Source organism: Misgurnus anguillicaudatus, chromosome 21, assembly GCF_027580225.2.
Source record: "Misgurnus anguillicaudatus chromosome 21, ASM2758022v2, whole genome shotgun sequence".
In the NCBI taxonomy this organism is placed as follows: Eukaryota; Metazoa; Chordata; class Actinopteri; order Cypriniformes; family Cobitidae; genus Misgurnus; species Misgurnus anguillicaudatus.
In genome coordinates this window covers 58,937,463-58,953,592 of record NC_073357.2, presented here as the reverse complement: position 1 = coordinate 58,953,592, position 16,130 = coordinate 58,937,463, and the positions used below count along the sequence as shown (strand labels likewise).

Sequence of the window (16,130 nt, the reverse complement as noted above, 5' to 3'; positions counted from 1 at the left end):
TGCACTTTGTGTAAACCGGATGGCATTATTGCTGGGATGCAAAAACACTCTTATTTTACATTAGTGTTAGGGATGGACACTTATATTCTGTTCTGTCTGGTAGAAAGTGTTACGAATGCCAATATCATTATAACTAAATTAAATGAAAGAATTTAAGGATTTCTTAGGATAAACTTTGTGTTTAAGTCATAGGCTGTATTTTAATATTTATTAGAGATGCACCAATATGAAATGTTTCCATTGATACCAATAGCCGATTATTCAGACTATATCTGCAGATACCGATAGTTTAGTGGTTATATTTACTTTATAGCTGCAAACGATTAATTGCGACTAATCGATCGCAGAATAAACTTTTGGTTTACATAAATGTGTATAATAATTATGTATATACACTCACCTAAAGAGTTATTAGGAACACCATACTAATACTGTCTTTGACCCCCTTTTGCCTTCAGAACTGCCTTAATTCTATGTGGAATTGATTCAACAAGGTGCTGAAAGCATTCTTTAGAAATGTTGGCCCATATTGATAGGATGGCATCTTGCAGTTGATGGAGATTTGTGGGATGCACATCCAGGGAACGAAGCTCCCACCGCATCCCAAAGATGCTCTATTGGGTTAAGATCTGGGGAATGTGGGGGCCATTTTAGTACAGTGAACTCATTGTCATGTTCAAGAAACTAATTTGAAATTATTTGAGCTTTGTAACTGGAACTAGCCATCAGAGGAAAGGTACATGGTGGTCATAAAGGGATGGACATGGTCAGAAACAATGCTCAGGTAGGTCGTGGCATTTAAACGATGCCCAATTGGGACTAAGGGGCCTAAAGTGTGCCAAGAAAATATCCCCCACACCATAACACCATTGCATTAATGAAAAATTGAACAAGTGTTCCTAATAATCCTTTAGGTGAGGTGATTATGATATTAACACGGGATTGTTTGGAAAAAAGCATCCTGATGTACCGATTTTTGTTTTCGCCGCCCTGCTGTGCCATGGAGAGAGAGAGATCAGCCCAAAGACAACAGCAGTAGCTTACGGCACCCACTCCAACATCTGCCAGGAAATCTTCTCTGGCCCACACCACTCTGGGTAAACACAAGCGTGCCAGTTTTAATGAATCACGAGTGATGGCCATATGGAGCTGAAGATCGGTGCAGCCCAGGCACAACGGTGATTGTAGGGGGCTTTAAAGACTGGACTTCAATTGTATACACACACATTATTATGTGTTAAAAGCATGTCGTCGCAGTACACAGCAAGTGTGTGCACGTGTGTGTTGATGCTGGCTAACATCCAGTTCTGTCCTCTCTGTTTGTCACTTTGCCTGTCTGTCTCAAAGCCCCCCCACCCCTTCCCATATGGCGCGCCATAAGGAAGAGCTTCTCGTACAGATACTGTGAGACTTTAAGAACTCTACCGCAGTGCTTTTAGACGGCACACCCACGAATCCTTTCGCAGGACATCTAATGCATGTTGCAGACAAAAAATGGCAAGAGCTTTTTTAAAACGCAAGCTCCAAATGGATTAGGAAATTAGCGTTATGAAATTATGAGCCATGGTGCCGTTTTTTAAATCGGTCTGAAAACAAAGTCATGTTCACGTAAGCACTTTCAAGGAATAACTAGATCTGTCAGGTTTGTTTGTTTTATTTATATTTGTATAAGGATATTTTGCGGTCACTGTTAAGCACCAATACGTCCAATTAAATCTACAATAATATTAGTTATGTTACACGGGTCAGGCAGTCTAGGTTTGTTGAATATGCGATAGGAAACCCAACTTTACATTAAAACTTCAAACCTTCACATAAATGCTGTCAGATATTAACTGGGTCTGTGCATTTGTTCCTACCTTGAGGAATGGAATAACAAAGGGCCGTAGGGGAAAGTTTGTGGCCTCCTGAAGTTTGGAGTGAAACTCCTCGATGGTTAGAGTTGAGTTCTGGAAAAACAATCGATAGAAGACTTTGACATGGATAAAAACAAACAGCCAACAGTTAACGAGTGCTAACAAGTACTCACCACCAGCCCGAGCACCAGACTGCGGACACGCTCCCCGATCTCGGGCGAGATGTCGTTGCCGAACTGCTGCAGCGTGGTGAGAAATCGCTTGAGCTTACAGAGCTGTCGGGCTCCGCACGCCGGAGGCAGCTGCTGGGTGGGCAAGGAGGCGGTGGAGGAGGTGGCCGGCCCGTTGCTGAAGCCGTTGGGGGTAGAAGGAGCTCCGTTGAGCGCCGTCGGAGAGTGACTGCTCCCATTCAGCACTGTGGAAAGAGGGCAAGCATTGTTTATGTCAATCCTGAGCTTTTTCTCTGTATCGTTCCTGGGAAACGTCCTCCAGGAAACCGAAGAGGGCACATGCATCCCGAGGACAGCAAGCGAACACACGGAAACGACGGAAACACCAGGAGCGTAACGCAGCGCGCTGGTCTCCACTCGTTTCATTCTCTTCTGTGTAAACGCTTAAAGTGCCAACCAGACTCTCTCACTATCTCTCTTCATGACATGCATGCATACCGACCACCCGGTCTATTGCTCACCCACTCACTCACTAAGATACAACTATAAGAGGAACGTGTTAAAGAGGACCCAAAAATAGCGCCCTGGCCCGGGTTACTTTTATTCCAACAGCAGGTGTGTGTCTAAATCCGGACGCGCACATGTCTACCAGCTGAAAGTACAATTTTGCAGCTTTCATAGTCCAAGCTGCCCCATCCATCTCATCTCTCCATTCCTTACTCCTTCTCATAACGGCCGAATAAGAGCAAGCCCTCTGTTTTGCATTACCGTCGCACATAAACAAACACTAGCTTACCAGAGGACACAACATGACGGCTTAGAGTTACGGTCCATAATCCTCTTGGACGTCAAAAGACGTGTGCTTGTGCAAACACATTTCGGAGGGTAGCTTTCCTTGAGGACGACAGGCATGCTGGGTGTGCGAGTGTGTGCCGGGCTTCATGTTGCAGAACACCGAGTCTTTCTTGTCCCTTTTTATCTTCCAAGCTGGACACATGTGGGTTTACCATGTGACACCCGCACTTGTGTTCTGGTTTTAGAGTGGCAAGCGGGCTACGCTACGACCCATGCGACAGGTGAAACAACAAGGCCCATCATTGCTATATAGGGTAGTGAGAGCTGTCGAGCCCGTCGGTGCCCACGAATCCCCCCGCAGGAGGTAAACAAATCTCTCGCTGTGTACCCTGAGCACTCGCACACTCAGACAATGGCTTTACCTAACAAACACACTCGATCGTGTTACAAGGGCATTCTGTGCCATATGAACAAAATAAGTGACAGTGACTGCTGTTAATTTAATAAAGACTATTGTGGCTTAACAATATCTTTTGCGTAGTTCAAAAACACAACTATGCCTGTGCATACCAATGCATTGCAAGCATGTGGTGCCATTGTACTGTACACGGTCAGAAAAGGGTACAATAGCTGTCACTGGGAAGGTACCCTTTTAAAAGATCCTATTATGTACCATTTAGGTACCGATAGGTGGTTTCGATATACTAATATGCTCCCTTTGGGTACAAAGGTGTACTTCTTGAAAGGGTACCACCACAGTGTTGTTACAAACCCATTATATTCTTTGGGGCTAAAGTATCACCTTTAAATATCTGTGCCAGGTATAAATCTAAATGTGTTTTTATCAGGAATGCACCGATATATTGGTCTATAATCGATATCGGCAGATAAAATCCACTTTTTCCACTATCGGACATGTTTAAAGGGAATTAAAAGGGCCAGAAAAAAATGCATCTGGACTCATACCGTGCGATTATTTTGAATTGGGTCTGCACTTTTTTTATTTAAATTGACATGATAATAAACAAGCAGTAAAGGCAAAACTATCGGTATCCAAGGTAATCGAATATCGGTATCGGCACATTTTGTAGCTGTACATCCCTTGGTATATTTTTTAAGTAACTAGCTAAACGCATATTGACAACTTTTACTAACTTAATTGTCTTCTAACTGTTTCTCTGCAATGACAGCTGTTGACCTGACAGAGAAATCTTAACATTGAAGAAGTTTATCTATGCGAATGAGCCCAATTTAGCAACACCAAGAATGCAGCGTGAATTTGCATTGCATTTCAAGCTTCGTGAAGTCAAGTTTGCATAGCTAGAAATATTTGTGATCATGTAATTGCATCGAGTATGTTTAGGGTCCACAACAGATGCTGTCCACACACATACTTTACACTGAACTGAATGTGTCGCACAGCTGGATTTCCTCAGGGTGTTACGAATTCTGCAAGTTGTGGTTTTACCATGGGAGCACTTACTTGTTGTGGGCGTGAACGATGCGGTACGATTGGCTGCCTGGCTGACAGCAGGGGGTGGAGGTGGCATTGTGGGCGGAGTCGACCTGGGCTGGGTTTTGACATCAGCAGGTGAATCTGGCATCGTTTCAGCCTTCTGTGCTGGTCTACCTGCAAAGATCAAGCAAGTGTGTTCGATCAGACAACATAGCCTGTATATGACCTGTATATCATTTTCTGTACAGTTTGACTATATACATATAAAAGACAGCAGACAATGCTGGGCCGCATCCACACCGGATCTGAACCGAAGTCGGCAACTCTGGTGTGAATGCAACCCGGAAACGGGGATCGCTGTTACTCAAGCATACTCATTGTGTAATCCGCACCATGTGCGCTACGGACATGAATGATACTACTTGTTACTTTTCTAGGTAATTAGATTTTCACAACAATAGTTTATAAACCAACACATGACAACATGAGCACCAAGGTTTACATTTACGCATTTTGTCCAAAGCCACTTAAAGTGCATTACAGAGTATACATTTTATCAGTGTTTCCTGGTGTTCAAACCCATGACCTTTTGCACTGCTTACGCAATGCTCTACCGATTGAGCTGCACAAAAACCCATAGCTCATTTTAGCACCACTACACCACAGCTTTAACCCAAACACAGTTATATTCTTGATGTCGGATATCTCCGGCACTCGTTCGAACCGTATCATGTTTGGCGCATATGTTGTGTCTTGTTCGCTGCGCAGGATCATACGCGTGACATTCTTTCCCAGCAGTTTCCCTTTAGCAAAGCGTTCAGACAGACTTATAATATTTCATAGCAGTAAATCTCACTGATAGAGATAAAGTGTGGCTTTGGCAAAGCGAAGTAGAGGGTAAATGTCACTGCTGTTGAAAACATCCAGTCACACCTGTTCTCTCACTCAGCTGCTACTGACGGGACCCCCCCCATCAGCGCCCTCAAACCTTTTCGCCCGCCTGTTGTCCGCTCATGTCCGCCGTACGGATGGCCGCTTGACAGCCGGTGACATGTGCAGCTGGATCTGCTGCTGTCCATCACGGGTTGGACACTTCAACAAGGCAGCGTTAACACAAACCTTCGTCTCCGCCTCGCTACGGGACCAAACATGGCAAGCCTGTTCTCACTCTCGTCCGCTTGTCATGTGGTAAAGCCTTTGTGCTGTGAGCACCTTGACATGGTTGTGTGCCGTTTGCTACTGTTCTGCCAACATTTAGTGTCAAGGTGTGCAATTCCCACCAAAAATCTGTCGCAGAGATAAATAAGAGATTTCACATAAACATCCTTTGTCAATCAAAAGGGGTAGCCCCTCCCCAATCGTACACTGTTGGTTGACCTGGGTTTGTTGTGAAATTGTGCCAAAGGTATTAAACTATTAAATTTCAAAAAGTATCAGTGTAGGTGATATACACCTACATATAGTACATACTGTATGTTTCCACAGCTTAGTATTTTGTGTATGTGTCTGTCACAGCCAACACAACATCATTGGTGACAGCTCACAGATGCTGTGCTCAACCTGCTTCTGTCTTCAAGAAGTAAGTTTAAGATGTCACAACACAGAAGCTTATTTATTACAGTGAGTCCTGATCGATGTAATGAAACATATTATTATGATTATCTCTCCATTTGTTCATGTGTAATGTGCGTTTCACACGGTGCGCGGCAGCTGCGAGTGTCTAGTTAATTTTGAATAGGAGATGTGCAAAAAGCGCCAAAACGGGGGCGGTTACAGGGGTGGAGTTGGTCCGCACGCTTTGCTCCTGCACCCAAAACACTGCTCCTTCCACGAACATGGCTCTTCACGACAGGCGCCGTTGAAGATAAATGTATTTGCACTAAATGCTGCACAAAACCTTCCACTACACAAAAAAGGCTGTAGCCGCGTGGCGATTCTGCCGATTGCCGCGTACAGTGTATATGTTCATAAATGGTAAATGGACTGCATTTATAAAGCACTTTTATAGACCATTGGCCATCCCAAGTGCTTTACAATTTGCCTCACATTCACCCATTCACTCCCACCGCGGTGTCAAGGCGCCATCCAGCTCGTCGGGAGCAGCTGGGGTTAGGTGTCTTGCTCAAGGACACCTCGACACTTGGTCAGGTGGAACTGGGATTGAACCACCAACCTTCCGATTTGTAGACAACCTACATTAACCATTGAGCCACTGCCGCCCCATAACTCACCTGTATGTGACAATGTACAGTGCACCAAAGTGATGAGATGATGATATGTTGATACTTTAATATATTTGGTACCATGATATTGCCATGTTTTTGCCATATAGGGTACTTCAATAAATACCAAGGTAAATATGGTATTACCATAGTACATGTCCAAAAAATATTTCCAGTTTATATATCTAAAACTATACTGTATTGTGTTACCATTGGATATTTTCAAAAACACAGTAATACCATGGTACATATGCATGTGTTACTGTTGTGTGTGAAGTATGTGTTTAGCAGCAGGCGCCTGTTGTCTCTGCTGTAGATTGCCTGCATGTCTCTCCACTGTCACCTTCAGTCAGATAGACCTCCCGAAACACCCGGACCGTGTGCAGGGCACCAGCCCAGGCCATGTTCGGATAAAGCCCCCACCCGGCCGAGATGTCATGTGCAAAAATAACTAAACGTACAGGGTCACAGCCAAACTACTAACAGCCAGATAATTGGTGCTCGACCTTAGTGAAGTGACAGCTGCAGAGAGTGACATGCTTCAGCACAGGGACATGCTGTGGCTCTTGACAATGGGAAGGTGTTTTGATGTGTTTTTTAATGGGTTTTATAGCGTGTTCTAATCGTGATTCAATATTTCTCGTTTTTTAATGAAAGGAAAATAATTACTGTGCTAGATGAACACACATGAACGTCGCAACAATGTCACATTTACAAGTGCGAAACTTTCATTGTTTTCTTAGCGGTCTTAACTTCAGGAGATGTCTTAGCTTTAGAATACACAGAATTAGCAAAAATGACACACCTAACGCCAAGATCACACTACAGGATTTTAAGCCAGATTTCGACATTGAGCTCACCAACAAGTCGGGCTGTGATCGGGGGCAAATCAGCGCTTGCCAAACTTTATGTGTGAACTAGTCAACGATGCATCAAAGATGCTTGGTGACGAGCCACTGACGCCTTGCCAACGCCAGACAAATATCTAGCATGATAAATATCTTGAGTCGACATCCTGTGATGTCACGTGTTGCAATGAGCTACAGCCAATCAGAGCAAGGCATGGGTTGAGGTACCCATATGCTGATTAATTCTTTCACCCATATTCTTAATCTGCATTCAGACTAGCAGCGACTAGCAGTAGCAGAGCGATGTGATCTCATTGATTTCAATGAAAGCTTGGCGACACAAGTGACAGTGACCGTTGACAACTGGATGGGGCGTGTCCAGTCGTGCGACAAAGTTGAAAACCAGATCAAAAAGATTAAAAACCCCTCTTTTGAAAGAAACGAGCGACACACAGCGACAAAGTCGCTTATAATGTGAATGTACCTTTAGTTTTTTCCTTTTCGGGAGTTTTCATTGTGCAAATAACTTGAAACGCGTCCATTTTCAAAGACGTGTTTTACTTGTTGTCATTTCCCGTTCCAAATCTTGCATGTATTTTTGCGACAAAACATTGTTTGGGGACCATATAGAGACGCTGTGTGACGGAGTTGCTCTTAGCTCGCAGGATTTAACGGTGTCATGCTAATTTTTGATTCAGTTGAATATTATCAAGTTGCGCAAAGACGCGTTTAAAGGGGGGGGGGTTTAATGGTATTTCAAGCATTCTGACTTATTAACACAGTTATAGAGTTGTTTCCTCATGCTAAACTTAGGCAAAGTGTCAAAACAGCAGTTGGGCGTGTTTCAGAGTATTTCTGTGCCGAATGCACTTCGCCAGGGTTCGTACAAGTTTCGGCTAGTTTTTTTCGATTACAGTTCTAACTGACGTTTCAGGGGTTTTCGCTTCGTAATCACTTCTTTATATGGGCTTCCGCCGGAAAACTTCCCCCGGAAAACCCCGCCCAACCGTCAGTCAGCGGGAGACGATAAAGCTTGCTAACAGCTTATCACGCCACTCAGCTTTGTTTAATTTCAAAAGTCAACAATGGCACAACAAGAAGTGTGTTTTTGGATGTAAGGAGAAGACATCCAGCCTTATGGAAACAAAGGATATAGTTTATTATCCGGATTAGCAGCGGAGTTTTGCGTGTGTGTTTGATGCTGTGGATTTTTAGAACCGGGTCATGACGAGTTACACGTGGTAAGTAAGACTTCTGTCTTATGTTGGAAATAGGCGCGTGTATATTATATAAATGACACGAACATGTAGTGAATCATAAGTTAAAACAGTGTTGTATAGTGTTGCATGACTCGTACTCGCTCCTCCTGCGGTAGTAACTCCTCCTTCTTCATTTTTTCGTACGTTATCGGAAAGATTCGGTAAAGCTAATCTTTCTTTTATAAATCTGATTAAACTAAAGACTCGTCAGAGATATAAAGGATGTCATACTACTCTATAGGTACTCCAGATTAACATCAGAAATGCAGAAACAGCGTGTGTTACGTGAGCTTTAAGGTGAATAGCGCTCGTTTTTGCGGCAATCGCGCTGCCCAATTCACATAATTTGCATCGCCCAGTGGTGCGTTTGGTGTATGCCCTATTAGGCTGGTCTGACAGACATGGCTTAAGTATAGTCCCAGACTAAATGCATGTTTGAGCTGTCTTAAGTAAAAATAACTTACCCTAACATATTTTAAAATATATCAGTGCCAGTTTTGTCTCAAGATGCACACTGCTGGTAATGTTTTTTCTGAGATGTCCTAACTTAACTAAGGCTCACTTCTGACTTAATGTAAGGTCTGTAAACCAGGCTTTAGTTTTCCTCAAAGAAAAAAGTCAAAGCAGATTAAAATGAGAAGATGATGAGTACATTTTAAAAAATTGAGATAATTGAAAAAAGTGAGATCCTTTGTATCAGCAAAATTAAGGACTCTAAATGTTAAAAAGGATGCTAAGAACGATAAGTGCAGAGTGACTTTAAACATTTTCTGAGCATTAACAATAGCAAAACAATACAAAACAGTGCAACGAGTACATGTATAGAAAAAAAATTCACTCTAAATTCATTAAATATCAACTGTTTGGGCCCCTGGAGCAATAAACATAACAAGGCATTAGGACTAATGCCACAGCGACGAAAATAGGCCTGGCCTGCTCTGTGGGGTTAACACTGCACCGCTCCATGCATTGCTCTCCCTGTCATTGCCAAATGTAGACAGGTAGAACGAGATCTCGCCGAACGCCCTGACCGTCCATCTGTCACTCACCTCAGCAGCTGTGGACTCAAAGGGACCATTAAACAAACCCAGGTCAACCAGCATCACGTCAACAAGACCCCAAGAAATCAAACTTGAAGTTTTGAGCCATTCAGTCAGTGTCTGTAAGCTTCGAGGCTATCCACTAGTTTAGTCCTAACTTCAGTTTTTTTGTTCACCTAAAGTATTTAAAAAACTAAAAATACCCATAGGCGTTATTGGTTTACAAATCTGTCAGCATACTGTCACAAACTGTCAGGTCTGTTTTATCTGACACAGGCATTAGCTGATATCAATCTCCCAAAATAGTCATGCCAGGCTGATTTTTAGTACATTTTACATTTTTACGCATTTGGCAGACTCTACAGCGCATTACAAGGTATGCATATTTTTTATCATGTATGTAGGTTTGAACAGTGGCGGCCGGTGACTTCTTTTTTCGAGGACGCTCGATGCGAAGTTCGTCACAACATGTACAGTATGTAGCCTGTCATGTGTGTGGTTCCTTATTTTAAAATGTGTGTTCTGTGCGTTGAGAGATCCTATGTGTCTTGTTAAACTAAGTGCCTAAGATACGCTTGCGTTTGCCAGATACTCGCATAATCTCATGCGTAATCTCATGAGTTTACTGTTAAGGGAGTGTCTTGCGTGTATTTTGTGAATGTGAGCGTCTCTTTCATCGTAAACAGTTTTGACGCGTGTGCAGCAGGCACTTAGTTTGACTAAACACATGATGCACATGGTTCACATGACGCAACAAACACATATTTTGAATTTGCGCCCCTCGGATAAGCAGTCACGAGCCGCCACTGGGTTTAAACCCATTATATTTTGTTGCTAACAAAGTCCTGTACCACTGAGCTATACTGGAGTATCAGACTTTTGCTGGTAATCCATTAAAAAGTTAGCATTGCCCTTCACTGATATTAAATAGCAAATTGAAAGATCATCACACTGCAAAAAAATTATTTTCAAGAAAAAAATTTCTAAGTGTTTTTGTCTTGTTTTCAGTAAAAATATCAAAAAATTCTTAAATTAAGGTGCTTTTTCTTGACAAGCAAAATGACCCAAGATAATAAGTCTAGTTTTTAGACCAGTGATTTTGTGCATAAAACAAGCAAAAAAATCTGCCAATGGGGTATAAGCTAATTTTTCTTGATTTTTTCTTGAATTTAGTGTTTTAGAAAAAATGTCAAGATTTTTTTGCTTGCCCTATTGGCAGATTGTTTTGTTTTTTGCTTGTTTTATGCACAAGATCACTTGGATTTGATATTTTCGGTCTAAAAACTAGACTTATTATCTTGGGTCGTTTTGCTCATCAAGAAAAAGCATCTTAATTTAAGAATTTTTGGATGTTTTTGCTGAAAAAAAGACAAAAATACTAAGTATTTTTTTCTTGAAGATCATTTTTTGCATTGAATATACAACATGTTTTTCATCCATTTCCTCCCAAGACTGCTGGTTTAAAATGTCCAAATCTGACTTCTGACAGAAAAACAGACCATAATCACTACTTTTAATTTGCTCTTTAGGGAGCCTCTCACTCGCTCGCTCGCTCAAGGGATTCTGGGAGTTGCCATGACCGGACTGGAGTGAGTTCAGGGAAGGTGCTGGGAAAGAGACAACACAAGCTGGAGAAAGTCACGTCTGTCCCTTTCACCAATGTTAAGGATGGACACACACTTTAATAGATTAGAGAGTCAATGTATTACTCCTACCATGTCCATCTGTGCTTCCATAATGTCCAGGAGAAGTTGTGGCATAACATGTGAAACATGGCTAACCTCACATAAGACTCTTTCTCTTTCTCCTCAAAGCCAGAGAATCTGGCTTGTACATCTGCCCACAAATATATTGACCCATCTCGTGCATTTGTCCAAAACAGCATTGATTAGGAAATAACTAAAAGTAGTTTATTGCATAACGTCAAACAGTTCTTAAATAATTAACATTAGAGATTTTATTTTAAAGTAAAGCCAAAACGACTGAGCTATCACATTCATGTCTGTTTAATAGGTCTGTACTCTCGTAGTGTCTCATTTGAAGGTATTTTAGCAGGAACATCCGAGACATCGTCGATGCTTGATTGAAACAACTCCATTGATTCTCCAGAGCGACGAAAGACCAACCGCTGAGCAATAAATGTTCATTTTCGTTTCAAAAACCCACTCACGGACTCGTCAATCACATCATATCTCTATCAGACAGAGGAGTCGTGCTGAGAGATCAATAAGGCAGATAGATTCAGTGTGTTATGAGCAGATCTCCTGCAGATGTGTGACGGGATGTTTAATGCTCTTTCCCCGTAATGAAGCAGCCTCTCGCTTCGAACCGCGTGCTTGATGTCTGCATGCTAAAACTAACCTGGCCCATCTGCTGTCGAGCGCTATAATCAGATTGGAAAAAAACGTGCACCGCAGAAACGCTCCAGTTTGTAATTCCACAGCTTTTTTTGGAGCGTGCGGAGATCAGACATTTGCTTTCGCTGAAAGATCCAAACACACAAGTATTCGTCATATAATGACAAGCCTTTCTGTGATCTAGACCGTTTATGAGATGTGTGGTTTATTTTGCTCAATCTTTCCTTGGAAGATTTTCTCACGGTAAAAATAATTCATAAATCGAAAGCAGTATTTTTACAAATATTTAATGCATACAATATTGACAGGTAACAAGGTAAACGTGTGTGAAGTGAGACAAAATGCAAAGCCTCTCTCTCATCACATGGTTTTATTTCACTGTCCCTGCATCATCTCCCCCCTCCTTCACTGTAATTCCCCCAGTCTCTAGGAATGCTGTTGTTTTTAATTTCTCCCAGCTGCTCTGGCTCTGTGCCCGACCGCCTGCCTCCTCACATCTGCTCTCCATCAGGGCGCTGCCAAGTCCACACAAACACAGGCCTCTCATCAAAACAGCAGGATTACAGCCCTCGACGGCACTTCATGACCCGTCCATCCGCAATCCCTTTCCCCAGCTCTGCTCATCATCGCCCGAATCATCAAACATCAAAACGAGGCTTGGATCTGAGCGAGATGGACACGAGACTGTCATCAAACCCAAGTGGTCTTTGTAGGAGTGTTCGTAAATAGTGTATTATTGTAAGTGTTAAACTTGTGAACTCTACTCAAAGTGTTATTTAGGTGCCTTCAAAGCCCTTTTCACACAGAGATTCTGGAAAATATATGAATAATATGTCCAGGAATTTCTCCTGGGATCATTTTATTCACACTGTGGTTTCATTCACAAATCCTGTAAAGATCCCGTAGAGACATGCGACCTCAACAGGTGACGTGTTATGTTATTGTAATTGTGCACTTTGTGTAATATTTTAGGCAGTATTTTAAGTTTGCTTATTAATGGCGATTTCTCTCGAGATTAACCACACTCATGCGTTTTTATGATTTGATCATAAATTAGCGCGTTGCGTATTTATTTATTTTTTTAAGATGGCCAACGATCCTAACTTTAGCGTGGAAAGCTCCCTGATCTCTGCTTCATTCTTTCGTCGCAAAAGTTGATCTTTAAAATCTCCGGTCAAAGAGTTGCATGTCAATGCAATGACACATGCGTCATCACTACGACACACCCCTCATGGCATTGGTCTCGGCTTTTGTTCACACAGGACATGTTCCGGGAGTAATCCCAGGAATGTTACTGGGTCCCCATTCTGGGATCAATCCTGGGATGTGTTTGCGTTCACACCAATGGAAATTTTATAGCAACCTCCTGGGATCAATGTACTGTGTGAAAAGTGTTTAAGATACCTTATTTTGGCAAGAATCTCTGACATCACGTATATAAATTGCAGCTATCCCAGAATGCATTGCAACTGATTGCAGTGTAATGCTGCGTTCACACCAGCCGCAGTAGAGGCGTCAAGCGCGAGTGATTTCAACGTTAAAGGTATTGCGGAAGATTTCCTTTTTCCGGTTGGATCATCAAAACTATTGGTCCTCGTAGTTGTCAGTCAGGAGTGTTGCGCAGTTGCATTTTTAAAAAAGTGGAGAAGGCGGTTCTTTTCTAAAATTCAAGAAAATCCTCCGATATACCTTTAAGTCAATGTGAAGACACGTTGAAACGCGTCTGGAGGTCTCGTGGCGCGAATGAGGCATTTAGCGCGGTAGACATGTTTCCGCCTCATTCGCGCGTCCAGTTTGCGAGAATTGCGCGAATTGAGTGTTGCTGCGGCAAACCGCGAGTTTAAAAATGTGAACTTTGGCGGATAAACGTGCCGCGTTAACCAATCAGGAGCTTGCTCTAGTAGTGACTTGTATACAGGAAGCGAGCGGAAATGACGCGCAAATAAAGCAAGTAAACTCAAAATGTTCAAGCGGCAAACTAGACGCGGTAGACGCGAATTTGACGCCTCAAACGTGGCTGGTGTGAACCCACGGTCATAATGTTCTTAAAGAAATGTTGTCTGCAGTGCTTAATACTATCTAATGAATGCAATTCAATACTGAAAATTAAAGAATAGATCTTTATTGTCACTGTTTAGAAAACAATAAAATACCGTATAGATCGAAACATCGCTAAAAAATGCTTCTTAAAAAAACTATTATTTTTAGGGCTGTCAAAAGATTAATCGCGATTAATCACATACAAAATAAAAGTTTGTTTTTGCATAATATATGTGTGTGCACTGTGTGTAATTATTTTGTATATATAAATACACACTTGCATATGTATTTAAGAAACATTTACATGACATATTTATATTTATTTATATTTTAATATATTTCATATTATATATAAAAAAAATTAATTATGTAAAATTTATACAATAATAAATTTAATTTATTATGTATATGTATATGTATACATTTATACATAATAATTACACACAATTATAATATGCAAAACAAACTTTTATTTTGTATGCGATTAATCTTTTGACAGCCCTATTATTTATGTTTTGCTACAGTTTTACGTTTATTAGAGTATAGTATTGTCATCTTATAAGCTTTAAACAATCAATGGGATTTTTTCCGCTCATCAAACCGGAAAACGGGTATGCTAGCTAGATCGTTGCATTTATTCTGTTTTAGTATCCAAATATCAGTGAAAAGTAGAAAAATAGTACCATTTTAAAATAATAATCTATATTTGCGTGGATTTTACTTGTGCTTATCTTTGGTAGCTTCATTGAAGGCATCTTGAGTAAAACATGGATGAAGCACACACAAAAAGACCAGAAGGGATTTGACCTGTTTTTTACTTAGTTTGTTGCGCAAAACCCCCATTGTAAGTCAAGTCTCAATTGTCTGATTTATAGTCATTACCTATGTGGACTTTATGTAATCCGTCACTTGTTAAAGTATATGAGGGTGGGAAAAGACCTTATCTCAAATTGATGTTCAATTCATGGATTTACAGTACAGTAAAAACACACGCACACATATATAAACACTGTGTGATACTACGCATGCATGTTCAGCTGAACAAATATGTTTTGAGAAAACAAACATTAAGATGCCTGTTTAATCACGAGCTAAATAGCTGGACCCGTGAGACCCTGTACATGTATGTGTGTCAGTGTGAATGACGGTCAGACGCATGTATGTTTGTGTGGGAAAGAATGCTGGAGGTCACCAAAAATATTGCATGTTAAACCGCAGTACGGTTACAGAGCACATCAAATAGTGTAAACGTTTTCTCTCGTCACAGCTCCTACGAGTTCCTCATCTCCATCTGGTTATGGGAAGCAGACATATGAGTCTCAGTCGGTTCTCTTGGGTAAGAGATTTTTATCTGGACCATAACACTTTATGAATATAAAATCACAGATCCTTTCATATGTTGTTTCTGGCTCAGTGTCCTTGTTGGTTTGGTACAACATTCCAGTCAAAGAAACTTTGTCTCAGTCTTTATCTATTGATCCATAAATGGTAGTTAATACAGAGACCGCTCTCTTTAATCGATTAGTTAAAGAAATATGTCTCGTAGCAGATCGTGTGATGCCAAGGAAGTCTTGCTGGTTATGTTAGTTAAGAACCTTGTGGGGAACACCCACATACGCCAGTACCCAAAACAAGCTACCTGGTCTTTTCAGCATGACAGCATGGCGCTTCCCCAAAAGGCGAGTGAGAAAAAACTTCCTTTTCATATTTCTGCTAATAAAATCCAGATGTTACTAAGCTGGGCCATACACTCTCCCTCTCGCTCTCTTTCGGCCGCTCGGCCCGGGCCATTCCTAAATAAAGGAAAGTATTTGTGACATTCAGCCGATCCGGGACGTGCCAAGAACAACTCCCCAGCTCGGGCCATCTGGAGTGTGTTAGGACAGCGATGGGCACCAGGCAGGCTGCAGATGCTAAGCTACGGCCACAGATTCGCAAAATCACATGCTATATGTTTAGGTTCGTATGTTAGTGCAGAACTCTGAGGGTTTCGTAGTTTAAGACCTCCACCCTTCACATCGAGAAACACTGGGCTGTGTCCCTCCGCCCTGCTGCAAACGTGTTGCGTTTGTTTGTTTTTTTTGTTC

At 41.7% G+C, this 16,130-nt stretch overlaps 1 protein-coding gene across 5 annotated transcripts in view; it reads right to left on the bottom strand.

Annotated features, from left to right (window-relative positions):
- The window catches only part of cbfa2t3 (CBFA2/RUNX1 partner transcriptional co-repressor 3), a 69,947-nt gene that overhangs the window by 19,456 nt on the left and 34,361 nt on the right, over positions 1–16,130 (bottom strand). For 4 of the 5 annotated variants that reach the window (XM_055216489.2, XM_073859525.1, XM_055216478.2 and 1 more), the window contains exons 2-4: positions 4,305–4,451; positions 2,030–2,271; positions 1,860–1,949 (exon numbers count right to left, since the gene is read on the bottom strand). In XM_055216489.2, coding sequence (XP_055072464.2) covers positions 1,860–1,949; positions 2,030–2,271; positions 4,305–4,451 — 479 coding nt within the window. Of the gene's footprint in view, positions 1–1,859; positions 1,950–2,029; positions 2,272–4,304; positions 4,452–5,210; positions 5,230–16,130 lie in introns of those variants that run through there. The other variant, XM_073859524.1, reaches the window with a different exon arrangement.